This window comes from Scyliorhinus torazame, chromosome 1 (genome assembly GCF_047496885.1).
Source record: "Scyliorhinus torazame isolate Kashiwa2021f chromosome 1, sScyTor2.1, whole genome shotgun sequence".
Taxonomy (NCBI): domain Eukaryota; kingdom Metazoa; phylum Chordata; class Chondrichthyes; order Carcharhiniformes; family Scyliorhinidae; genus Scyliorhinus; species Scyliorhinus torazame.
Window position 1 is genome coordinate 395,547,903 of NC_092707.1, and position 26,310 is coordinate 395,574,212.

Here is a 26,310-nt window from a genome sequence, read left to right on the forward strand (position 1 = left end):
CCAGGCACCTCCTGGCTATGAGACGTCAACTCCTGGGGGAGTCCCAGGATGATTTCCTGCATACTTTGCGGATACTTGGCAGAAACTGTAATTGCCAGGCGGTGTCCGCAGTCCAACACACAGAAACTGCTGAGCAGAGACGCCTATGTCACGGGCATTAAGTCCAATTACGTCCGCTAGCGATTATTATAGGGGGGTACACTCGGCCTTACAGAGACTGTACAGCTCGCTAACTCCTTAGAAGTGGCCCCCCGCAATCTGGAGTCCTACACCTCCGACCGCGCCGCACCCTCGTGGGCGCCATGGGCCCCACCATCATCCGACCCGGGTGCACCGCAAGCCTGCGCCACGCGGCAGCCAGCTAACTCCGGAGGCCCCAAATGCTACTTTTGTGGCCAGAACAAGCACCCCAGACAACGCTGCCCAGCACGGAGCGCGACCTGAATCGGGTGTGGCAAGAAGGAGCACTTCGTCCCTGTTTGTCAGGCCCGATCGGTCGCTGCCGTTTCCAGTCCCAGCATCGCTACACCCCCTACGTGCGATCCAGGGGCGCCGCCATCTTCGCCGCCACGTGCAGCCCGTGGGTGCCGCCATCTTGGATGTCGTCTGCCATGTGCTCCCTGTGGGCGCCGCCATCTTGGAACGCACCCCACGACCCCTGCTCGCCTGGCCATCCACTGGCTGCCGATACTGATCGGCCCTCCCACCAATCTCCGCAGCTCGCCTCCATCACTCTCGATCAGTCTCGGCCTCGCAACCACTACAACGATCGTACGGATCAACGGGCACGAGACGACCGGCCTCTTCGACTCCGGGAGCACGGAGAGTTTCATCCACCCAGCCACGGTAAGGCGTTGTTCCCTCCCGGTTCTCCCCGTCAGCCAGAAAATCTCCCTGGCCTCCGGATCCCATTCCGTACAGATCCGGGGGTACTGCATCGCGACCCTCTCGGTACAGGGCGTAGAGTATAGCAACTTCAGACTCTACGTCCTCCACCCACCTCTGCGCTGCCCTGTTACTGGGTCACGATTTTCAATGCCACCTCCAGAGCCTTGCTCTGAAGTTCGGCGGACCCCTGCCCCCCCTCACTGTCTGTGGCCTCACGACCCTTAAGGTCGATCCACCCTCACTTTTCGCGAACCTCACCCCGAACTGTAAGCCAGTCACCACAAGGAGCAGACAGTACAGTGCACAGGACAGGACCTTTATCAGGTCGGACGTCCAACGGCTTCTGCGGGAGGGGGTCATTGAGGCCAGTAACAGCCCCTGGAGACCTCAAATGGTGGCAGTTAAGACTAGGGAGAAACACCGGATGGTCATCGACTACAGTCAGACGATCAACCAGTGCATGCAGCTCGACGCGTACCCCTTCCACGCATATCTGACATGGTCAACTAGATTGCGCAGTATCGAGTCTTCTCTACAGTTGACTTGAAATCCACATACCACCAGCTCCCCATCCGCCCGGAGGACCGCCAACACACTGCATTCGAAGCAGATCATAGAATGATATGGCCGCCTCTACTATTTCCTTAGGGTTCCCTTCGGCGTCACCAATGGGGTCTCGGTCTTCCAGCGAGAGATGGACCGAATGGTTGACCAGTACGGATTGCGGGCCACGTTCCCGTATCTGGACAACGTCACCATCTGTGGCCACGACCAGCAGGACCACGATGCGAATCTCCAGAAATTCCTCCACACTGCTAAACTCCTTAACCTTACCTATAATAAGGAGAAATGCGTTTTCCGCACAACCCGCACAACCCATTCTTGGCTACGCTGTGGAAAATGGAGTCCTAGGGCCCGACCCCGACCGCATGCGCTCCCTCCTGGAACTCCCCCTCCCTCACTGTCCAAGGCTCTGAAACGATGCCTGGGATTCTTATATTATGCCCAGTGGGTCCCTAATTATGCGGACAAGGCCCGCCCACTCATCAAGTCCACCATTTTCCCCCTGACGGCTGAGGCCCGCCGAGCCTTCAACCACATCAAGGCGGACATCGCCAAAGCCACGATGCATGTTGTCGACAAGTCCCTCCCCTTTCAGGTGGAGAACGACGCACCGGACATGGCTCTGGCCGCCACCCTCAACCAGGCGGGCAGGCCCGTGGCTTTCTTCTCTCGCACCCTCCATGCCTCCGAAATTCGGCACTCCTCTGTCGAAAAGGAGGCCCATGCCATTGTGGAAGCTGTGCGACATTGGAGGCATTACCTGGCCGGCAGGAGATTCACTCTCCTCACTGACCAACGGTTGGTTGCCTTCATGTTTAGTAACACACAGCGGGGCAATATTAAGAACGACAAGATCTTGAGCTGGAGGATCGAACTCTCCACCTAACACTATGAGATCTTGTATTGCCCTGTGAAACTCAATGAGCCCCCAGATGCCCTATCCCACGGTACATGTGCCAGCGCACAAGTAGACCAGCTTTGGGCTCTCCACAATGACCTCAGTCACCCGGGGATCACCCGGTTCTTCCACTTTATCAAGGCCCGCAACCTGCCCTACTCCATTGAGGAGGTCAGGACTGTGACCAGGGACTGCCAGGTCTGCGCAGAGTGCAAACTGCACTTCTACCGGCCGGATAGAGCACATCTGGTAAAGGCCTCCCGCCCCTTTGAGAGCCTCAGCATCGACTTCAAAGGGCCCCTCTCCTCCACTGACCGTAACGTGTACTTTCTCAATATCACTGATGAGTACTCCAGTTTCCCTTTCGCTATCTCATGCCCTGACATGACTTCTGCCACTGTCATAAAGGCCCTACACAGTATCTTCACCTTGTTCGGTTTCCCCACCTACATCCACAGCAATCGGGAATCCTCCTTCATGAGCGATGAGCTGCGTCAGTTCCTGCTCAGCAAAGGCATCGCCTCGAGCAGGACGACCAGCTACAACCCCCGGGGAATCGGGCAGGCGGAGAGGGAGAATGCGACGGTCTGGAAGGCCGTCCTGCTGGCCCTTCGGTCTAAGAGTCTCCCAGTCTCCCGCTGGCAGGAGGACCTCCCTGATGCGCTCCTCTCCACCCGGTCGCTCCTGTGCACTGCTACCAATGAGACCCCTCACGAACGTGTGTTTGCCTTCCCTAGGAGGTCCACCTCCGGGGTCTCGCTCCCAACGTGGCTGACAGTTCCTGGGCCCGTCCTCCTCCGGAAGCATGCGAGGAGCCATAAATCAGACCCTCTCGTCGAAAAAGTCCTCCTCCTCCATGCAAATCCACAGTATGCCTATGTGGCACACCATGACGGGCGGCAGGACACAGTCTCCCTCCAGGACCTGGCACCCGCTGGTTCCCCATCCACCATCACCACCACCCCCGACCTGGTACCGTCCCCTCCCCCTCCGGTTACCACCCCCACGCCGTTCACCCCCCCTCCCCCTCCCACCAGCGACTATCACCGCAACCCCCACCCTGGCAGCGCCCGTCCCCCCCACCGGATCCACGACTGGGTGCAGAAGGAGAGGATAACAAGATCCCGGAGTCGCAGGTACCCACATCGGCACCAACACCACAACCGAGACTGAGGTGATCGCGTCGGAGGGTCAAAGCCCACAACAGACTCGACCTGTAACGTTGCTTCACCCCTGCTGGACTCTTATTTAAACAGGGGGTGAATGTGGTAAACATCACTGATCATACACTGCGTGTATTACGGCACTGCCATTGTACTCCCGTCATTACAGTAAATCCTGGCCTGCTGGTTCCACCCAGCAGGCTCTGTATAAAAGTGTATGCTCTCCTGCGCTGCCCCCATTCTAGTTCCAGCTGCAGGATGCTTAACATCTAGCACAATAAAGCCTCAATTGTTCACCATTCGTCTTGTAGTCATTGATGGTACATCAAAGAGCTAATGTTTCGAGTCCAGATGACCCTTTGTCAAAGCTGAGATTTTCCAGCATTTTCTCTTTGGCTTCAGATTCCAGCATTTGCAGTAATTTGCTTTTAATTAATCTATTTAAAAAAAAATTTAGGAGTACCCAATTATTTTTTTCCAATTAAGGGGCAATTTAGCGTGGTCAATCCACCTAACCTGCACATCTTTGGGTTGTGGGGGTGAAACCCACGCAGACATGGGGAGAATGTGCAAACTCCCCACGGACAGTGACCCAGGGCCGGGATTCGAACCCAGGTCCTCCACGCTGTAGTCCCAGTGCTAACCACTGTGCCGCGTGCTGCCCCTTGCTTTTAATTTATAAGGAAATATGTACATTCTCAGATAACAATCTCAGCTCACAAAGTGGGATACTCCCCTTAAGGTTGCTTGACAGAAAACAGTTGAACACCCACATCTCCTTCCAAAAAGATAGACATTTTCATAATTTGCACAGCTGCAACTAAGCAGTACACAGAACGATGACAAAATTTCCAACAGCTCCAAATGGGAAAAGTGTCATCTGCAAGACAGGAGTTCCCCCCACCAACCCCTCCTCTCCTGAAGCCACCTGTACTTGCTGGGAGTTAAGGTTCACCACTTCCAAGTGGTTACTTCTGGAAAGGTATTGTGTTAACAGGAGCAAATACAACAGGGATTTATTTGCTCTTCGCTTGAACAAATATACTTAGTTCTTCTGAAAGCTGGTGTCACACAGAGTTTCTAGTTTTCAATGCCACTCGGGGAGTTCTGAGAAAGTGCCCACCTCCAGATATCAGAACAGGATCAAGCTCGGGTATGATACCACCTCGCCACATTCAAGTGTCTAGTCCCTCAGCCATAAAAGGATGTCTAAATGAGTGAGGCTGAAAGATTGCTGGACCCACAGAACCAGCTTCAGGAGGAAGGGAAGGCCTTGACTGCATACAGCACCTTTCACAAACTCAGAATATTCTGATGCATTTTACAGCCAATACAGTATTTAAAGTATAGCCACTGTGGGAAACAAGCTCCCACAAACAGCAAAGTGATAAATTGGCCAGGGTGGATTATGTAAATGTTTGGTTTGTGCTCATTAATAGATCTCCATGTTGGAGAACAGAATTGATGATCAGACAATCTCGATTGAGAAATAAATGTTGGCCAGGATACCAAGGAAAACTCCTTTGCTCTTCTTCAAATTAATACCGAGGGATCTTTTATTTCCACCTGAAGGGGCAGTCGGGGCTTTGGTTTAATGTGTCATCTGAAATACAACTCCTCTGACAATGCAGCACTCCCACAGTCCTGTCCTGGAGTACCGTTACTAAAGGAGGAGCTGGAGTAGACCATACGGTCCCTAAAGCTTGCTCCACCTGTGGAAACCTAAAATGGCCAACTAGGGCATGGTGGGATACCTGACATAAAGATTTAAAGTGTCTCATAGAAATTGCTGCAGCTAACTCATTAATTCAGTCAGCAGACAAGTGGCCCCATATAAGTTAATTACTGTCTGGAATTTAATAGGTTTCCTGACGTGGTCACCCTCCCCTTTGTATTGTGACACACACACCTTTTGTCTATAACAGTATCACCGAGAGCGATGACGTCAATCGATCACCTCGGCTTTTGTCTTGCTAATATACCCATCTCTGTAGAATTAGCGCAGAATGCATTGACGTCATCTGATCACCTCTCCTTTGTATCGAAATTATGTCTTAGTCTTAGCCAACAGAAAGGCTCAGAAATTACCGATGTCACTACCTGTGGGGGATGTGTTTCTTTAATGTATAAAAATCTGTACTTCCCTTTGTGTGGCAGAGTGTGCCTGGCTGCAGCCTTTGATTGTAGTGGTCACTCTCCTTGTGCAAGTAAAACTTAATAAACTTAACTGTGTTGTTATCTGTTACATTTTCGGTCTAAAAGTCTTACTCGGATGTCAAAGTTTTCGACACACCGTTCAAATCGAACATGGCTGACCATCTATCTCAACTTGACTCGCCCACCCGACCTCCATCTCCCTTGATTCCCTGAAGAGGGGAAGAAAACAAATATTCAAGAGTTTACAATAGTGGGTGCGAGAGAAAAGCCACTTTACTCACCCACATCACTACACCGGGATGTCTCTGTGCTTCCTGATGAGGTTATATGTTTCCAATTCCTGGCTTTTCTTTCCTTTCGCTGGATTTTCCTCCTCAATCTGCCAAACAACCATTTGTACACAGAAGTGAGCTTCAGAGGGATTTTAGACAAACGTTACATTTATAAATATTGGCACTGGGGAGAAGGGACCTAATCAAATGATCATAAATCTGAAGCAACTCTGTCAGCCTCAATCAAAGACGTTTCTGTGCAACTAAATAAGAAAGGATGTTGCCAGAGTATTTTTGTGGAAAATGCAACTTTAAATAGGTCAACTGAGTTTCAGTGAGCAGTGGGATTTTTTGCCCCAACAACACTCTGAGCTCCCCTTCACAGTCAAATTGATATTGAGGCCAGGTCAGTAAATACTCGATGTGCAATCAGCAGCAATGTACAATGTGAAAGTCAGACTAAGAGAACTAAATTGGGATACCTGGAGGCCGGTTACACTCCCACACACAGACATCGCACAGAATCATGCCTGCGCTAGTTCTTTGGCAGAGGGCAAATGAGAAAAGGAAGAATAAATGGTCCAGTGGAGTGAATCATATCATCCAGTCAGGGTCTTCGCCATATCCAGGAGTGGCCAGGGACCACAGCCACAAAAGAACAAATTGGTACACCAGAGACGCAACCATCATTAGATTTGGTCTGTGCATTATCAATATAACAGTGACTTCACAAACACACAATGAATTTAGAAGGATGTGGGGGGATTTTAAAAAAAATTTAATTATAAATTTGGAGTACCCAATTATTTTTTTCCAGTTAAGGGGCAATTTAGTGTGGCCAATCCACCTACCCTGCATATCTTTTTTGGGTTGTGGGGGTGAAACCCACGCAGACATGGGGAGAATGTGGAAACTCCACACGGACAGTGTCCCAGGGCCGGGATTCGGACCCAGGTCCTCAATGCCATAGGCAGCAATGCTAACCACTGCACCACCCTGCTGCCCTATGTGGGGCGATTTTATAGAAATACATAAAATTATGAAGGGAATAGATAGGATAGATGCGGGCAGGTTGTTTCCACTGGCGGGTGAAAGCAGAACTAGGGGGCATAGCCTCAAAATAAGGGGAAGTAGATTTAGGATTGAGTTTAGGAGGAACTTCTTCACCCAAAGGGTTGTGAATCTATGGAATTCCCTGTCCAGTGAAGCAGTTGAGGCTCCTTCATTAAATGTTTTGAAGCTAAAGATTGATAGTTTTTTGAAGAATAAAGGGTTATGGTGTTTGGGCGGGAAAGTGGAGCTGAGTCCACAAAAGATCAGCCATGATCTCACTGAATGGCGGAGGAGGTTCGAAGGGCCAGATGGCCTACTCCTGTTCCTAGTTCTTATGCTCAATCACACACATAAATGCGCTCAACTTTAAAAACACATGAACACTGTGCAGCTATTTGTCCACAGGTGAGCATGTGTTTTTAAAGTTGGGCGCATTTATGTCTAGCTGAGCATGGTGCAAATGTATGTGCTACTCTCATACGCATCTACAGACAGACACGCACACACACATACAGGTGTTGGCACGGTGATTAGCACTGCTGCCTCACAGCGCCAGGGACCCGGGTTCAATTCCGGCCTCGGGTGACTGTCTGTATGGACAGGAAGAAGTCTTACAACACCAGGTTAAAGTCCAACAGGTTTGTTTCGATGTCACTAGCTTTCGGAGAGCTGCTCCTTCCTCAGGTGAATGAAACTTTATTCCTTTCATTCACCTGAGGAAGGAGCAGTGCTCCGAAGCTAGTGACATTGTAACAAACCTGTTGGACTTTAACCTGGTGTTGTAAGACTTCTTACTGTGCTCACCCCAGTCTAACGCCGGCATCTCCACATCATGTCTGTATGGAGTTTGCACTTTCTCCCCGTGTCCGCGTGGGTTTCCTCCGAGTGCTCCGGATTCTCCCCACAGTCCAAAGATGCAGGTTAGGTAAATTGGCCATGCTAAATTGCGTCCAAAGGTTAGATGGGGTTACTGTGTTACAGGGATAGGGTCGGGGCGTGGGCCTAGGTAGGATGCTCTTTCCAAGGGTCAGTGCAGACTCGATGGGCTGAATGGCCTCCTTCTGCAATGTAGAAATTCGAACTTTCTATGACACATGCAAGCACACACACGGCATTTTTTTAAAATGTGGTCACGGGATGTGGGCATCACTGACGAAACCAGCATTTATTGCCCATCCCGGAGGGCATTTAGGAGTGCTGTGGGTCTGGGATCACATGTAGGCCAGACCAGATATCAATATTCTTCTCTGGACATTAGTGAACCATATAGGTTTTTCCAACAATCGACAATGGTTTCAAGGTCATCATTAGACTTTTAATTCCAGATTTTTATTGAATATAGGTACCCAGGGTCTCTGGATTATTAGTCCAGTGACAATACCACTATGTCACTGCCTCCCCATCTATTCACATATTCATCCACACACACACACAGACATTCACACCTTGGATCAGTTCCTCACACATACATATCTATACAAACACAGACACATACTCACCCGGTCTATCATGTCACTCTGTCCACAAGGACCTATCCCTCGAAGAATCATGCAAACGATGAGGCAGCGGATGGACAGGATTGCCTCAACAGTTGACAGCATCATTGATGGTATCCACAAGGACAGTGTGGTGTCCTAGAAACAGTCAGAAGGATTTTCATCACTCAGGGAGAATATCTTTTTTTTTTTTTTAAAAAGCATTTTATTCCACAAATTTTCAACATTTTCACAATTTACAACAAACCCACACACTCCCCAACCCATTGAGCCCCACCACCCTCAAGCAGTCAACAGTAGCCAACTCCCCAAAATGCAAAATGAATAAACCCCAGGGCAGCACGGCGGCACAGTGGTTAGCACTGCTGCCTCACAGCGCCGAGGTCCCAGGTTCGATCCCGGCCCTGGGTCACCCTCCGTGTGGAGTTTGCACATTCTCCCCGTGTCTGCGTGGGTTTCGCCCCCACAACCCAAAGATGTGCAGGGTAGGTGGATTGACCACGCTAAATTGCCCCTTAATTGAATGAAAAACTCTAAATTGGTACTCTAAATTTAAAAAAAAAAATTATAGAGACCATCACTTGCTCCCCTTAAAGCGAATTTCACTATACCAGGGCCAAAAACTCCAGCAGGTCCCTCCCCACCCCCTACACGCCAACGTACAGGGTGGAGAGGTTGACCTGCGAGCAATCAGCGGGGCGACGGCCAAAACATCTGTCCCCACACCTGGCTGCAGCTCCGGCCGGTCCGACGCCCCGAATATGGTTTCTAGGGGACCAGGCTCCACCTCCATCTGCGGAACCCCTGAAATGGTGCTGAACACCGACGTCCAAAACCTTTCCCGCTTCGGGCAGGCCCAAAACATATATACAAGATCCGCAGGGCCCCTCCCACATTGCTCACAGACATCCTCCACCTCAAACAGCTGGCCTGAACAATTCTCTCCTTCGCCTGGCTAAACTTGTTCTATCACTCAACAATTTCTCCTTTAATTTGTCTCACTTCCTGCAAATAAAAGGTATGTCTGTGGGTACCCCCATGGGCCTCAGTTATGCCTGTCTTTTTGGGGGTATGTGGAACATTCAGTGTTTTAGGCCACCTCAGGTCCTCTTCCACAAATCTTTCTCCGTTACGCCAATGCCTCTATCGGTGCCGCCTCATGCGCTAGTCTGGACCTGGACCTCCTCTCACCTTCACATGGCCCATCTCCCGCACTTCCCTTCCCTTCCTTGACCTCTCTGTCCCCATTTCTGGCGATAGACTGACCACCAATATTCGTTACAAACCCACCGACTCCCACAGCTACCCCGACTACAGCTCCTCACAGCTTCTCCCAGTTTCTCCGCTCCGTCACAGCTGTTCTGATGATGCCACCTTTGAAAACCAAGCTTAGGACATGTCTGCCTTTTTGTTCAACCGAGCTTCTTTCCCACTGTGGTTGACAGAACACACAGACATGTCCGACCCATCTCCCGCACCTCTGATGATCAAATGAGAGGCTTTCGCACAAAATAGAACTGGTCCAGATTTGCTGCCTTCTTGATGTGCCCCCAGAGCAGAAATGCAGAAGCTGTCCTTTTTGTCCATTCAAGGTAATTTGTTTAAATCAGTCTTCACTCGACATCTTGCTTTACTGCCGAGTCTCTGACTCACCACTAAAGCTGTCCCGTGGGGTCTTTTTCTCTGAACAGTCTGGAACCAAATTAGAAATGCTGTACATACATTAAAAAACAGTCCAAGGAATGAGTTCATCATGGCATTTAAACTGGGAGCACCAACACTTGCTCTTATGCTGAGTTTGCGTTGCAAGTGTGACATTATGGAAAATGTTCGGAATGCAATGGGTTAATGTCATGTCATAATTAACCACTAGATGGAGCTGGATGCTGAACTATATAAAGCACTGACACACAGACTTCAGGGAGAAGGCTGGAGAGGAGAGCATAGGGGCAGTGAGAGAGATCAGAGTACAGTTATAGAGTATAGAGACTAGTGGGCAGCATGGTAGCACAAGTGGATAGCACTGTGGCTTCACAGCACCAGGGTCCCAGGTTCGATTCCCCGCTGGGCCACTGTCTGTGCGGAGTCTGCACGTTCTCCCCGTGTCTGTGTGGGTTTCCTCCGGGTGCTCCGGTTTCCTCCCACAGTCCAAAGACGTGCAGGTTAGGTGGATTGGCCATGCTAAATTGCCCTTCATGTCCAAAAAGGTTAGGAGGGGTTATTGGGTTACAGGGTTAGGGTGGAAGTGAGGGCTTGGGTGGGTCGGTGCAGACTCGATGGGCTGAATGGCCTCCTTCTGCACTGTATGTTCTATGTTAGTTGAGTGTCGATTGTAGATTACTAGATTACTGTTTACTATAGGAGTAAGTGGTCGAGCTTTAATAAGTAGTGTAAATAAAAGGTAGTTTTGGAAATGAACTTAGCTTCTGTGGTCTTTGTGAACACTACAACATCCATCCTGAGAACAAGAATCACAGAGAACACCACAGCAAGCACCCACAATGCCACTCCGAACATCTGTCACTCCACACTGTCACTCTCAAACTGCTTTTACATTGAGAGGGAGAGAACGTAATATCCCTCGTGCTCCTCAAATATTGTACCACGCGGTGGCTCATCAGTCCCAAACGTCTGAACGTCATGCAGCTTGCTGTAATCGCCAAATAACTTCCCCAAAAGTTGGGGGAAAAGAAAACAGGTTTGGTTTCAATATCTAAAACTAGCTTTAAAGAATGCTGCAGGTGTCCCAATGCCAAGTCCCTGACTGTGAGAACGTTTTAACATCCAGCAGGGAGGCAAGCATGGATTTTATTTACCAATCTGGGGCAGGATTCTCCCAGCCCTGGGCCGGGCCGGAGAATCCCCGCGACCGGGCCACGCCAGCCTGACGCCGGCACGCAATTCTCTGCAGCTTCTTCCTTTCGGGGCCAGAATTGCTCCTGGCAGCGGCCCATTCACGCCGTCGTAAAACGCGACGGCATTTACGACGGCGTGGACACTCTGCCACGGGATGGGACAATCCCGCCCCTGCTCCTGATGGTCAGGGGGGTGGGAAGTGTTGCTGCAGAATCCATATCCTGCACTGATTAGAAAGTAGCAGAATGTTCCCGTCTGCGTATTTAAACTGACAAGTCCAACCCTCAACTATCCTTTGTCAAACAATAACCTCTCATTTGCGACTGTTATAGGACTCAACTAAGCACACATCATAAACAAATGTTCACTCCCCTGTGGTAGGGAGCAAACTCTGCTCAGACTTAAGAAAAGAGGCTTTATTTAAAGGAGAACTCAGATCGTATCTGCTGGTACAGTGACTGATGGAAATTTGACTAATCACCTGCTGGCTATCTTTGACCAATAATCCATTCTCTCCACAAACTAGGGATAGAAATAATACCTAGTGTGGCGTCAGTTGAACAGGTCTCATGTGGGTCGCTAAATAAAGGACAACTATTTAAATTAATCATCGGAGAAACACATGTAGAGAGAGACATTGTTTGAAGGGGTTGGAACAGTGAGGGATAGCATCATTCAGAACAGCTTTTACAAAGGAATGGGCATAAATATTTGTCAAAGAAGCATTTTATGATGTGGAGATGCCGGCGTTGGACTTTATGCCCTTTATGCATTTTATGAAAGAGGAGTTGGATCAGGAGGATAAGTCTTGCAAACAGGTACAGAGACAATTGTCCGAAAGGCCTCCTCCTGTTCTATTCGACTTGTGATATATTGTCATTCAGAAAAGCAGCAGTGCTACAATTGGTCTTGAGAATAAACTAGAGACTATTTATTTGTCTGCAGGGTGCGGGGGCCACTGGCCAGTTCAGCATTTATTGCCCATCCCCTAATTTCCCTGGAGAAGATGGTGGTGGGCCACCTTCTTGAACCGCTGCACGAGCAGACACAACGCTGTTAGGAAGGGAGTTCTACGATTTTGGTCCAGAGACAGCGAAGGTGATCTAGTGCCAAGTCAGGTGGTGTATGGCTGGGAGGGAACTTGCAGGTGATGTTGTTCCTATGCATCTGCACCCCTTGTCCTGCTGGATGGTAGAGGCCGCTCGTTTGGAAGAAGCTGCTGCTGTACATCTTGCAGTGAGAATTCCGTGCACAGTGGTGGAGGGAGTGAATGTTTATGGTGGTGGAACAAGCGGGCAGCTTTTCCTGGAGAGCTTTTGGATTCAGCAATGGTGTCATAGAATTTCTACAGTGCAGAAGGAGGCTATTCGGCCCATTGAGTCTGCACCGACCCTCTGAAAGAGCACCCTACCCAGGCCCACTCCCCTGCCCTGTCCCCATAACCCCACCTAACCAGCACATCTTTGGACACTAAGGGCAATTTAGCATGGGCAATTCATTTAAGCTGCACATCTTTTGACTGTGGGAGGAAACCGGAGCACCCGGAGGAAACCCACGCAGACACGGGGACAACGTGCAAACTCCACACAGACACCTCAGGCCAGATTTGAACTCGGGTCTCCTGGTGCTGTGAGGCAGCAGTGCTAACCACTGTGCCACCGTGCCATTGAATGTCAAGGGGCGATGATTAGATTCTCTCTTTTTGGAGATGGTTATTGCCTGGCACTTGTGTGGCGCAAATTGTATGATTATTTGCCTCTTATCAGCCCAAGCTTGAATGTTTGTTCGGGTCTTTCTCCGTAGGACCCAGACTGTTTTGTGTCTGAGGAATCGCAAATGTTGCTGAACATTGTGCAATCATCAGCCAACATCCCCACTTCTGACCTTATGATGGAGGGGAGGTCATTGACGATTGGGCCTGCGATACCAGCCTGAGGAACTCCTGCAGTGATGTCATGGCAGTGATTTGATTAACCTTCAACAACCACAACCATCTTCCTTTGTGCTAAGTATGGCGCCAACCAGTGGAGAGTTTCTCCCCCCCCCCCCCCCCCCCCCCCCCCCCCCGATTCCCATTGACTCCAGTTTTGCTAGGGCTCCTTAATACCACGTTCGGTCAAATGCTGCCTTGATGTCAGGGGCAGTCACTCTCACCTCTTGAGCTCAGCTCTTTTGCCCATGTTTGGACTAAAGCTGTAATTAAGTCAGGGGCTGAGTGGCCCTGGCGGAACCAAACTAAGGTCGGAATTCTCCCATCTGGCAGGGGCGAGGACGTGGAGTGCTTCTCACTGCGGAGGCCGGTGGGTGAACTCGCCAGATCTTCCAGCTCCGACCTCATTAATCAGGCAAATGGGTGGTTTGCACCTTATTCCATGGCGTGGCAGGTCTGATTGTGCATGGCCCGCTGTCCTATCCAGGCACCAGATTGAAAAAGCGCCCAACATCACTGATCCACTGTTGAAGAAAGAAGGTTGACCGCCAGAAAATGAAGATGGATCTCCAGGAACATTCAGAGACTAGACGATCGGCCACCTCCAGTACACAGATTCTGGTGCTCCCCCCACCCACTGCTGTGGTGTTCCGGGGTCCAGGGATACTATAGGCCTTGATCCTGAACTCTGAAAACAACCCCACGCATTGTTCAGGAGAGTTTCGCATGGGTGTGTTTCCCCCCTGGCCCCACAGAGAATTGGGCATGGGTAATTGAACCTTCAACTGCATTCCATTAGCAGGATGCAAATGGGATTCTCCCTAATCTCCAATAGGTTTACCCATCGGGCATGGCAGGCATCAGTGGAAGATCCCACTGTAAATTAGCACCAGTGTAAAGCCGATTTCTGGGCCTCGCACTGAATTCTCTGCCCCCAGCCCACCATTGAACCCGCCACCGAGGGCGTGGGAGAATCGCGCCCCAAGCATCAGTGAGCGGGTGATTGTTGAGTAAAGTTTCTTGATAGCACTGTTGATGGCCCCTTCCATTAGTTTGCTGATGGTCAAGAGAACACTGATGGAGCAATAATTGGCTGGATTGGATCTGTGGACAGGACAAATGTGAGTAATTTTCCATATTACTGGGAACATGCCAGTGCATTGGAACAGCTTGACTAGGGGAGCGACTAATTCTGCAGCACACACACAAGTCTTCAGAACTATTGCCAGAATGTTGTCAGGGCACGTAGCCATCATCTTCAGCCAATTCTTTTTTTTCTAAAAATTTAGAGTAACCAATTGATTTTTTTCCAATTAAGGGGCAATTTAGCGTGGCCAATCCACCTACCCTGCACATCTTTAGGTTGTGGGGGCAGATCCACACAAACACGGGGAGAATGTGCAAACTCCACACGGATAGTGACCCAGAGCCGGGATCGAACCTGGGACCTCGGCAGCAGCACTAACCTATGGCGCCACTGTGCTGCCCTGATCTTCAGCCAATCCTTGACATCACATGGAGTGAGCCGAATTTCTTGCATCTGTGAACCTCAGGAGGAGATCGCAGTGGGCCATCCACTTGGCGCTTCTGGCTAAAGATTGTTGCAAATGCTTCAGCTTTGTATTTTGCACTGATGTGCTGGACATCCCCCATTATTAAGGCCAGGGATCTTGGAGGAGCCTCCTCCTGCAGTTACGTGTTTAACTGTGCATAACCATTTCCGAGTGGATGTGGCAGGAATGCAGAGCTTAGATCTGATCCATTGGTTGTGGGAAAAAGACAAGAATGAAAACAGTCAACGGTCTTGCTCCTGGTCAGGATGCCATGTCTCCTTACGCAAGGATGGCTCGGTGAGGCCAGGAGGTGATGCTTCCGACGGTTAAATAACTTAACAACCTCGATGTCCAGGCTTTCACTGAGGAACAGCCAATGCGTGAGGTGTTGAAGAGCTTCAGGATTTGCACCCAAGTACAAACCAGGACTTCCAGAAGAGATGGGAAGGAATTAATTAGTTCATTGATATCCCTGCATTAAAATGGCGGATTGGAGTTTGTAATTCTCCTGACAGGCCTGGGTGACTGGATGCAGGGCTAACGTTTCCTCTGGCTGGGGGGCATCTAGGACAAGAGGTCAGTCTCAAGATATACGGGATAGGCCATTTAGAGTCCTGGAGTCATGGATGTTTACAGCATGGAAACAGGCCCTTCGGCCCAGCTTGTCCATGCCGCCCAGTTTCTATCGCTAAGCTAGTCCCACTTGCCCACATTTGGCCCATATCCCTCTATACCCACCCTGCCCATGCAACTGTCTAACTGCTTTTTAAATGAAAAAATTGTACCCGTCTCTACCACTGCCTCTGGCAGCCCGTTCCAGATACTCACCACCCTCTCTGTGAGGAAATTTCCCCTCTGGTTTCTTTTGTATCTCCCCCCCCTCTCAGTTCTAGTTCTAGACTCCTCTACCTTTGGGAAAAGATGTCGACTATCTACCTCATCCGCATTATTTTATAGACCTCTATAAGATCAACCCTAAGCCTTCTACACTCCAGGAAAAATAGTCCCAGCCTATCCAGCCTCTCCGTATAACACAGACCAACAAGTCCTGGTAGCATCTCTTCTGCACTCTTTCTAGTTTAACAATATCCTTCTTATAATTGAGTGACCAGAACTGTGCACAGTATTCCATGTGTGGTCTTACTAATGTCTTGTACAACTTCAACAAGCCATCCCAACTTCTGTATTCAATATTCTGACTGAATTAGGACTGAGATGAGGAGAAACATCTTCAATCAGAGGGTGGTGAAACTGAGGAGTCCTCTACCTCAGAAGGCTGTGGAGGCCAAGTCACTGAATGTATTTAGAAGGAAACAGACAGATTTCTAGACTCTAAAGGCTTGAAATGAAAATGAAAATCGCGTATTGTCACAAGTAGGCTTCAAATGAAGTTACTGTGAAAAGCACCTCGTCGCCACATTCCGGCGCCTGTTCGGGGAGGCTGGTACGGGAATTGAACCGTGCTGCTGGCCTGTCTTGGTCTGCTTTAAAAGCCAGCGATTTAGCCCAGTGTGCTAAACCAGCCCCATAAGGGAGAGGGGAGTATGGCTTTGAGGTGGAGTATCGTCCAAGTTAATATTGAATGGCGGAGCAAGTTCAAAGGGCCGAATTATCTACTCCAGCTCCTATTTTTATGTTTCGATGAAACAGCATTTCCCTAGTTTCCTGTCTTCAATAACTCGGAAATGCCCAATTACGTACGTAAATGCGTGTGGTGTCAAACGGGCAGTCATTCATCACCATTGCCTTGTAGGAGAGAGCTGGCACCATTGTAGAATTGCAGCCAGAAATCAGGTTCCTGCCACCCTGCGATATCGTCAGCACAGTGGCGAGCATTAGTCCAACCGAGCAGGCCAACGATACCAAAATATTTAACAGCGAGATTGACATCAGTGCCCAGTGCTGTGGAAATAAAATTGAGAATTCAGTGATAAAGACAAGAATAAAACACAATGGAAATGCGATATTTGCCCCAGCAGGAAGACACAGGCCAACACACAATGGGACTGTGGTATCAATCAGTTAGAATGAATAATTTGCCAGTTCTGTAGTCTAGGGTAAAATGTGAAATCCATTTGGACTTCAATTTGATTGAGCTCAAGGCTCTAAGCTCAAAGAATACACTGATTACCTGTGCATTCCTTATACAATATTATCCCTTCCAATTTATTTTCTTTAATAGATAACTGTGTAATTAATTTGCCCATCAACCATAGCTCAATCTTGTCTTTGAGTAAGAAGGTTGAGAGTTCAAGTTCCACCCTAGATTTAGATTTATCGTCACATATACGGAGATACACTGAAAAGTATTGTTCTGCGTACAGTCCAGACAGATCGTTCCAGACATGGAACACATAGAATATACAATAGATACACAATGTAACTACATCGACGTAGACATCGGGTGAAGCATAATTAATTTGCCCATCAACCATAGCTCAATCTTGCCTTTGAGTAAGAAGGTTGTGAGTTCAAGTTCCACCCTAGATTTTCCACCATAGATACACAATGTAAATACATAGACATAGACATCGGGTGAAGCATAAGGAGTGTAGTGCTACTCAGTAGAGAAGATGTGTGGGGAGATCAGTTTAGTCCATGAGAGGGTCATTCAGGAGTCTGGTAACAGCGGGGAAGAAGCTGTTTTTGATCGTGTTAGTGCGTGTTCTCAGACTTTGTATCTCCTGCCTGATGGATGAGGTTGGAAGAGAGAATAATCCAGGTGGGAGGGATCTTTGATTATGCTGACCACTTTCCCGAGGCAGTGGGAGATATAGGCAGAGTCAATGAATGGGAGGCGGGTTCGCGTGATGGACTGGGCTGTGTTCACGACTCTCTGTAGTTTCTTACGGTCTTGGGTCTAGAGACTTGATTGCAAAAATCAAGATCAACACTCCAATGCAATGCTGAGGGAGTGTTCCACTGTCAGAGCTGTGTTTCAGGTGAGATATGAGATATGATTACAAGATGATCAGAGGATTGGATATGGTGGACAGAGAGCCTTTTTCCTCGGATGGTGATGTCTAGCACGAGGGGACATAGCTTTAAATTGAGGGGAGATAGATATAAGACAGATGTCAGAGGTAGGTTCTTTACTCAGACAGTAGTAAGGGCATGGAATGCCCTGCCTGCAACAGTAGTGGACTCGCCAACATTCCGGCGCCTGTTCGGGGAGGCTGTTACCGTGGACCACCCTCACGGAATTGAACCGTGCTGCTGGCCTGCCTTGGTCTGCTTTCAAAGCCAGCGATTTAGCCCTGTGCTAAACAGTATGTTCTTTACTCAGAGAGTAGTAAGGGCGTGGAATGCCCTGCCTGCAACAGTAGTGGACTCACCAACACGAAGGGCATTCAAATGGTCATTGGATAGACATATGGACGATAAGGGAATAGTGTAGATGGGCTTTAGAGTGGTTTCACAGGTCGGCGCAACATCGAGGGCCGAAGGGCCTGTACTGCGCTGTAATGTTCTATGTTCTATATTAAATCGAGGAAGGGAGGTTTTTCAGCAGGTCTGACCGCATGGGTGGAGACAGTGCAGTATTTTCAGTTTTTGAATTAAATAGAGATCCTGTCTGGCATCTTAGGTCGACATAAAAGGTCCTGTGGGACTATCTCAAAGAAGGGCAGGGGATTTAATCACCAGTGTTCTTGCCAATATTTATCCCTCAATCAACATCAGAAACAGATTATTCTGCCATTATATGAACATACAAAATAGGAGCAGGAGTAGGCCATCCAGCCCCTCGAGCCTGCTCCGCCATTCAATAAGATCACAGCTGATCTGCTTGTGTTTAGAGTGCTACATTCCTATCTACCCCGATAATCTTTGATTTCCTTACCATACAACAATCTATCTACCTACAAATCATCATTTACACCATGTGGAAAAGCCAAATCAGTTGATCTTTTCCTCTTCCAACTGTACTCTCTCTTCCCCACTCCCAGTTGCAATCTGGTTCTTGGCACCTTGTGCTCCCTGTCTCTAATGGCTCGGTCAATGCAACATTCTTGTATTATTTGAAGGGGACAGCCACTCAATTTTTCTCCATTGCAAAGATCAAGTAATGTGTGCACTGCACTAGAGGACATCCTGCTCTTTGGCGGTATGAAAGGCACAGTGTATATGTAGCCTGGGATGTTTAGACTCACTGCAGGGGGTGGGGGAGATTTATGTTAATCCTGTGAACATCCATCTGGCAAAGGAAGAAGCTGGCACCAGTCTGTCTTCAACATGGGTTTATTCATTTCAAAAATAATAAATTTAGAGTACCCAATTCATTTTTTCCAATTAAGGGGCAATTTAGCGTGGCCAATCCACCTACCCTGCACATCTTTGGGTTGTGGGGGCGAAACCCACGCAAACACGGGGAGAATGTGCAAACACTACACGGACAGTGACCCGGAGCCAGGATCGAACCTGGGACCTCGGCGCCATGAGGCAGCGGTGCTAACCACTGCGTGACTGCGCTGCCCAGGTTTATTCATAAAACTCAGTGTGGTGATGGATTTTTAAATATATATATTTCTGTTAAGAACATAAGAACTAGGAGCAGGAGTAGGCCATCTGGCCCCTCGAGCCTGCTCCACCATTCAATGAGATCATGGCTGATCTTTGTGGACTCAGCTCCACTTTCCGGCCCGAACACCATAACCCTTAATCCCTTTATTCTTCAAAAAACTATCTATCTTTATCTTAAAAACATTTAATGAAGGAGCCTCAACTGGTTCACTGGACAACGAATTCCATAGATTCACAACCCTTTAGGTGAAGAAGTTCCTCCTAAACTCAGTCCTAAATCTACTTCCTCTTATTTTGAGGCTATGCCCCCGAGTTCTGCTTTCACCCGCCAGTGGAAACAACCTGCCCGCATCTATTCTATCTATTCCCTTCATAAACTTATATGTTTCTATAAGATCCCCCCCTCATCCTTCTAAATTCCAACGGGTACAGTCCCAGTCTACTCAACCTCTCCTCGTAATCCAAAGTAAAGATTTATGTTAATCCTGTGAACATCGTAAAGCAGGCAGTGTGTGATTAATTAAACTGAAAGAAGGTTAATGGAGACAGTCGGCGCGATTCTCTGAAATGGAGACAGAGTGTTCGCTCCATCGTGAACACCATCGAGGTTCACGACGGCATGAAACGGCCCCGATCTCGACCGATTCAGGGCCCGAAAATGGGCTAGGAGCGGCGCTGCGTCATTTACGCGTGCCAGGCCTTGGCGCCGCGTAAAGGCGGCGCCGCATACATGACGTGGCCGGCGGGTTGGCCGGCGCCAACCCGCGTATGCATGGTTGCCATCCTCCCCGAGTCCGCCCCACAAGACGATGTCCGACGGATCTTGCGGGGCTGCGGAAGAAAGGAGGTCCTCCTTCAGAGAGGCCGGCCCGACGATCGGTGGGCACCGATTGCGGGCCAGACCCCATTTGAGGCCCCCCCCCCCCCGGTGCAGGACCCCTCCTCCCCCGCAGGCCGCCCCCCCCAGCGTTCCCGCCGGCAGCGACCAGATGTGGACGGCGCCGGGGGGAACCCGCCGCTTTGGGAAGGCCGCTCGGCCCATCCGGCACTGAGAATCGCGGGGGTACCGGTGAATCGCCATTTTGGCTGTCTCGGGCGATTCACTGGACCGCGCAAAATGCAATTGTGCCGATCTGGCCGCTTCCGTGAATCGCGGGAGGGCGTCGGACCGGCGTCACGGGAAAATTTGGTGACCCAGGCGATTCTCTGAAACGGCGCGGGAGCAGAGAATCGCGCCCAGTGTTTCTGTGAGAGCTGATCGATAAAAGAGTCAGGTGCTAGGTGCATGCATTTTTAATGAGAGACTATTGGAATTAAAATTTGCATAGGAGATAAATAGAGATCTAGCTTTTCAGCTGTTAAGGGAAGTTTAGAAGTGGCAAATCATAGAATCCCTACAGTCCAGAAGGAGGCTATTCAGCCCATCGAGTCTGCATCGGCCCTTGGAAAGAACACCTTACCTAGGCCTTCGCTTCCACCCCATCGCCATAACCCAGGAACCACCCAGTAACCACGCCTAACGCTTTGGACACTAAGGAGCAATTTAGGGCGGCCAATCCACCTAATCTGCACATCTTTGGACCGTGGGAGGAAACACACGCAAACACGGGGAGAAGGTGCTAACTCCACACAGAGACTGGAATGGAACCTGGGTCCCTGGAGCTGTGAGGCAGCGGTGCTCACCACTGTGCCACCGTGCCACTCATATTACGATCCCAGACCAGTCCAGGATTACGGTCCCAGACCAGACCCTAACAGGGGCTTGGATAGTGGACCGAAACCCCAATATTTTAGTTTATTTTGTATGACTGTGCAGAAAGAATACTTCACTCCAGGAGTGATTGCATGAAGAAATAGGGATTTGGTATTTTAAAACTAAACTTTATTGTTAATACACTATTAAACTCTTTAACATCACACCCACAAACAGCTTACAATTACCCCTTAAACAATACTACTCAATACAGTAATTACTACCACTACTCCCAATTAAACAACAAGAAATAAAAACACATGCAGCTCTCAATTCACCCCACATCCCAATGGAACAGATAAATACTTGCTTTCCAGAACAGATTTGGTTCCTCTTAGAACCCCTGTAAACTCTGGGTGGATATCTTCAAAAAGTTGTTTCAACTGGTTTGTTTTAGCTTTCCCCCTTGTCCTCAGACAAGTCTGCTCTGCTTTGAATATTAGTACTCTTTTTTAATTTATCTTACTGTGAGAGCAAAAAACCTTACTGGTGGGCTGAAGGGGTTGAACTCAACTCAAAAAGCTCCCTCAAAATGTCTGAATACTGTAGCTCACAATCTCGCCAAGCTGAAAACAAATGAACTCCCCAGGAACTCCTCAGTTCAAAAGTCAAACAACATTGCATTAGCCCAGGTTGAAAACACATTACTCTGGTCAATTTCACCTCTGGTTCCTTAAAGCTTTCTGGTCTTGCTGAACAAGATTCTTTGAAAAACATGACTCCTGCAGTCAAACACACCCCAAGCTTTTAACCCTTAAATTGCCAAATGTTTGTAATCCACTATATCGAAAATTCTGCAATCGTCACTCAAGGTACTTTGACAACTGACAAAAAAGTTTAAGTAAACAGGAAAAGGTTATTAAATTTAATTGACCCAAACGTGGAGGCAATAGGAAAATAAATATTTTTATATTTTGGAAAAGTTAAGCTCAAAGAGATGTTGAGGACAAAGGGATTGGAGATGAATGGGGAAAGGGATATTTAAGGAAAGATGTGGAGTATTCCTGTAGGGGTTTGTTGCACCCAAATAGGCTGCCACATTTCCTACATTACACTATACTTCAAAAAGTATTTAATTGGCTATGAAGCATTTTTGAGATCCCGAGTGGTTGTGAAACATCCTATAGAAACACAAGTCCTTAATATTCCCATCTCTCCTGAAGGCATGATTTCCTTGCTAGGATATATTTCTATGGCTGCATCACTTTACTCAACATTGATGAGGATTGAAATAATCACCGAAAACATAGAAAATAGAAGCAAGTGGAGGCCATTCGGCCCTTCGAGCCTGCTCCGCCATCCATTATGATCATGGCTGATCATCAAGTTCAATACCCGGATCGGGCCTTCCCCCCCACCATATCCCTTGATCCCTTCAGCCCCAAGAGCTATACCTTTTTAAAAATAAATTTAGAGTACCCAATTCTTTTTCTTCAATTAAGGGACAATTTAACGTGGCCAATCCACCTACTCTGCACATCTTTGGGTTGTGGGGGTGAGACCCACGCAGACATGGAGAGAGGATGTGCAAACTCCACGCAGACAGTGACCCGGGGCCGGGATCGAACCCGGGTCCTCGGCACCGTGGGGCTGCAGTGCTAACCACTGTGCCACCATGCTGTCCTTCCCTTTAGCTAGATCTAATTCCTTCTTGAAATTATACAACATTCTGGCCTCAACTACTTTCTGTGGGAGTGAATTCCACAGATTCACCACTTTCTGGGTGAAGATATTTCTCCTCAACCCAGTCCTAAAAGGTGTTTTTTTAAATAAACATTTTATTGAGGTATTTTTTGGTATTATAACAACAACACAATAAACAATGTACATGAAACTATAAACATAGTGCAAAAGCCGTCTCTCTCCCTTACAGGTCCCACTTTTTTTCACCCTCTACTCCAAGCTAAACTAACCCCCTCCCCTTCTGCTGACGATTAATTTTCCGCGAAGAAGTCGACGAACGGCTGCCACCTCCGGGTGAACCCTAACAGTGACCCTCTCAAGGCGAACTTGATTTTCTCCAAACAGAGAAAGCCAGCCATGTCAGTAAGCCAGGTCTCCAACTTAGAGGGCTTTGAGTCTCTCCAAGCTAATAGTGTCCGTCTCCGGGCTACCAGGGAAGCAAAGGCCAGAACGTCTGCCTCTTTCTCCTCCTGGATTGCCGGGTCTTCCGACACCCTGAAAATCGCCACCTCTGGACTCAGCGCCACCCTTGTTTTTAACACCGTGGACATGACATCTGCAAACCCCTGCCAAGCTTCGGACATGCCCAGAACATGTGGGCATGGTTCACTGGTCCTCCCGCACATTTTGAACACCTGTCTTCCACCCCAAAGAATCTGCTCATCAGGGCCACTATCATGTGAGCCTGGTGAACGACCTTAAATTGTATCAGGCTGAGCCTGGCACATGTTGCGGACGCGTTGACTCTACTCAACGCGTCCGCCCATAGACCATCCTCTATCTCTCCTCCCAGCTCCTCCTCCCACTTGCGCTTCAGCTCCTCGGTCTGCGTCTCCTCTGACCCCATAAGTTCCTTGTAAATTTCAGAGACGCTCCCTTCTCCTACCCACCCTCTGGAAACTACCCTGTCCTGAATTCCCCCTTAACGGTAAGAGCGGGAAGGTTGACACCTGTTTACGTAGGAAGTCCCGCACCTGCAGATACCCGAATTTGTTTCCTCTCGCCAACCCAAACTTCTCCTCCAGCACCCTCATACTCGGAAAGCTCCCCTCTATAAACATATCCCCCATCCTCTCAATCCCAGCTCTCCGCCATATCTGGAACCCCCCATCCATACTTCCCGGGGCAAACCGGTGATTATTACAGATTGGGGACCAGACCGATGCTCCCTCTGCTCCCACATGTCTCCTCCATTGCCCCCAGACGCTCATGGCCGCCACCACCACAGGGCTGGTGGAGTACCGTGCCGGCGGGAACGGCAGAGGCGCAGTTACCAATGCCCCCAAACTGGTGCCTTTGCATGAAGCCGCCTCCATACGCTCCCATGCCGACCCCTCCCCCACCACCCACTTCCTGATCATGGCTATATTCGCCGCCCAGTAATAGTTACTAAAAATTTGGCAGCGCCAGCCCGCCCTCTCCCCGACTTCGCTCAAGCATTACCTTCCTTACTCGTGGGTTCTTGCCCGCCCAAACAAAGCCAGAGATCACTTTGTTGACCCGTTTAAAAAAGAACCACGGGACTTCCGGGTGCGGCTATGCAGAGCTAGGTCGCATATTCGGTAGCTCCTGCTTGGAACGGACTTTTGGGCTCGTTACAGGGCCCCCACGGCATTTGTTTGCCATTTCCCGGTGTGGGAAGGCGGCTGCACAGTAAAAGATTTGGCTGCAACTGCAGGATAAACAGAGCCTCTTCCAGCATGCAGGCGGGGGAAGGGCAAGCTTAAAGCTGCAAGCTGACCTGAGGGCCTGTATCAAAGGTGAATTCTAGCAGCAGAGGGAACAACTGTGAAAAGATCTCATCAAGGCCACTGAAGGGACTTCCGGTTGCGGTGATGCCTAGCTAGCCGCACGCTTCGGTGGCTCCAGCTCCGACGGACCTTCGGGCTCTTTTAAGAGCCCCAACGGGGAATTTTTCGACGACGCAACCCGGTGTGGGGTGTGTGAGAAGGGAGTCCCCCCCAAACGAAGGAGGAAAAAACCGGCGGCGGCGGCTGCAGCGCGAGGAATCGTCGACCAAAGGGTCAGAAAGAGAGAAGTACAAGATGGCGGCGGAGAAAGCGCAGGCGACATGGGGGCCGGAGCAGGATGAAATCGTGAGACGGTGCGTGGAGCTGCTGAAGAGGGAGGTGCTGACCCCGATGCTACAGGCAATTGAGGGGCTCAAGGAGACATTAAAGACCCAGGAGACTGAGCTCCGCGTGGTGGAGCAGACAGATATTGAGGACGAGATCCTGGGCCTGGCGGTTAAGACTCAGACGCACGAGGCACTTCATAAAAAGTGCACTGAGAGGATCGAGGCCCTAGAAAACGGAGCGCGAAGGAAGAACCTTCGGATACTAGGTCTTCCTGAGGGTGTGGAAGGAGTGGACTGTGGAGAGTACGCAAGTACGATGCTGAGCTCACTGATGGGTGCTGAGGCCCCTGCGGGCCCCATGGAGGTGGAGTGGGCAAATCGGATTCCGGCGAGAAGACCAAAAGCGGGAGAACCACCGAGGGCGATAATCGTGCGATTTTACCGCCTTAAGGTCAGAGAAGAGGTCCTGAGATGGGCCAAAAAGGTGCGGAGTAGCAGATGGGAGAATGCGGTGGTACGGATATACCAGGATTGGAGTGCGGAGGTGGCGAGAAGGAGGGCGAGCTTCAACCGAGCCAAAGAGGTGTTGCATAAAAGGAAGGTGAAGTTTGGGATGCTGCAGCCGGCAAGACTATGGGTCACGTATCAGGAGAGACACCATTATTTCGAGACGGCGGAGGAAGCATGGTCCTTCATCAAAGAAGAGAAATTGGACCGGAACTGAGGGACTGATGCTGCAGGAAATGTTATTGTTATTGTTTTTGTTAATGTTACGGTGGAAGTTAATTGAGAAGTAAACAGGGAAGGGGGGTGACATTGGGGAAATGTGGGCGCCGGTGAGGGGGGAAAGACGGGACATAGTCGGAGAATGGGGAAGGAGAGGGGGAGGGGAAAGGGAGCTGCGCCATAAGAGGCGGGTCAGGTAAAGGGATGTTCCCGCGCCAGAAAGAATAAGGCGGGAAGACAGGCGCAAGGGAGTTCCCCCACACGGGGGGGGGGGGTCAAGGAGTGAGCAGGAGTAGCCGGGGTCAGTTGAAGTCAGCTGACTTACGGAAGTGATATGGGGGGAGCAATCATGCTAGATAGGGATCTAGCGGGGGGGGGGGGGACAACTGGGTTGCTGCTGCGGAAATCCAAAAGGAAATGGCTAAAGAGTGGGTGGGCGGGGATGGTGTGCGACGCTGGGGGAGCGAGCGGGAGCGCGGAGGCAGGATATGGGACTGGCCTAGAGAAGGTGATGGCTAGTCGACACGGGAGGGGGGCAGGTAGCCCCCTAGTGAGACTGATCACGTGGAACGTGAGAGGCCTGAATGGACCGATAAAAAGGGCCCGAGTGCTTGCGCATTTGAAAGGACTAAGGGCAGACGTGGTTATGCTCCAAGAGACGCACCTAAAGGTGGCGGACCAAGTTAGGCTAAGGAAAGGATGGGTGGGTCAGGTGTTCCA

General features: G+C 49.6%; 1 protein-coding gene across 2 annotated transcripts in view; it reads right to left on the minus strand.

Annotated features, from left to right (window-relative positions):
- The window catches only part of krtcap3 (keratinocyte associated protein 3), a 92,907-nt gene that overhangs the window by 3,767 nt on the left and 62,830 nt on the right, over nucleotides 1-26,310 (minus strand). For both annotated transcript variants that reach the window (XM_072513377.1, XM_072513376.1), the window contains 3 exons: nucleotides 16,532-16,732; nucleotides 8,495-8,629; nucleotides 5,952-6,049 (listed from right to left, as the gene is read on the minus strand). In XM_072513377.1, coding sequence (XP_072369478.1) covers nucleotides 5,960-6,049; nucleotides 8,495-8,629; nucleotides 16,532-16,732 — 426 coding nt within the window. In that variant the 3' untranslated portion in view covers nucleotides 5,952-5,959. The remainder of the gene's footprint in view (nucleotides 1-5,951; nucleotides 6,050-8,494; nucleotides 8,630-16,531; nucleotides 16,733-26,310) is intronic.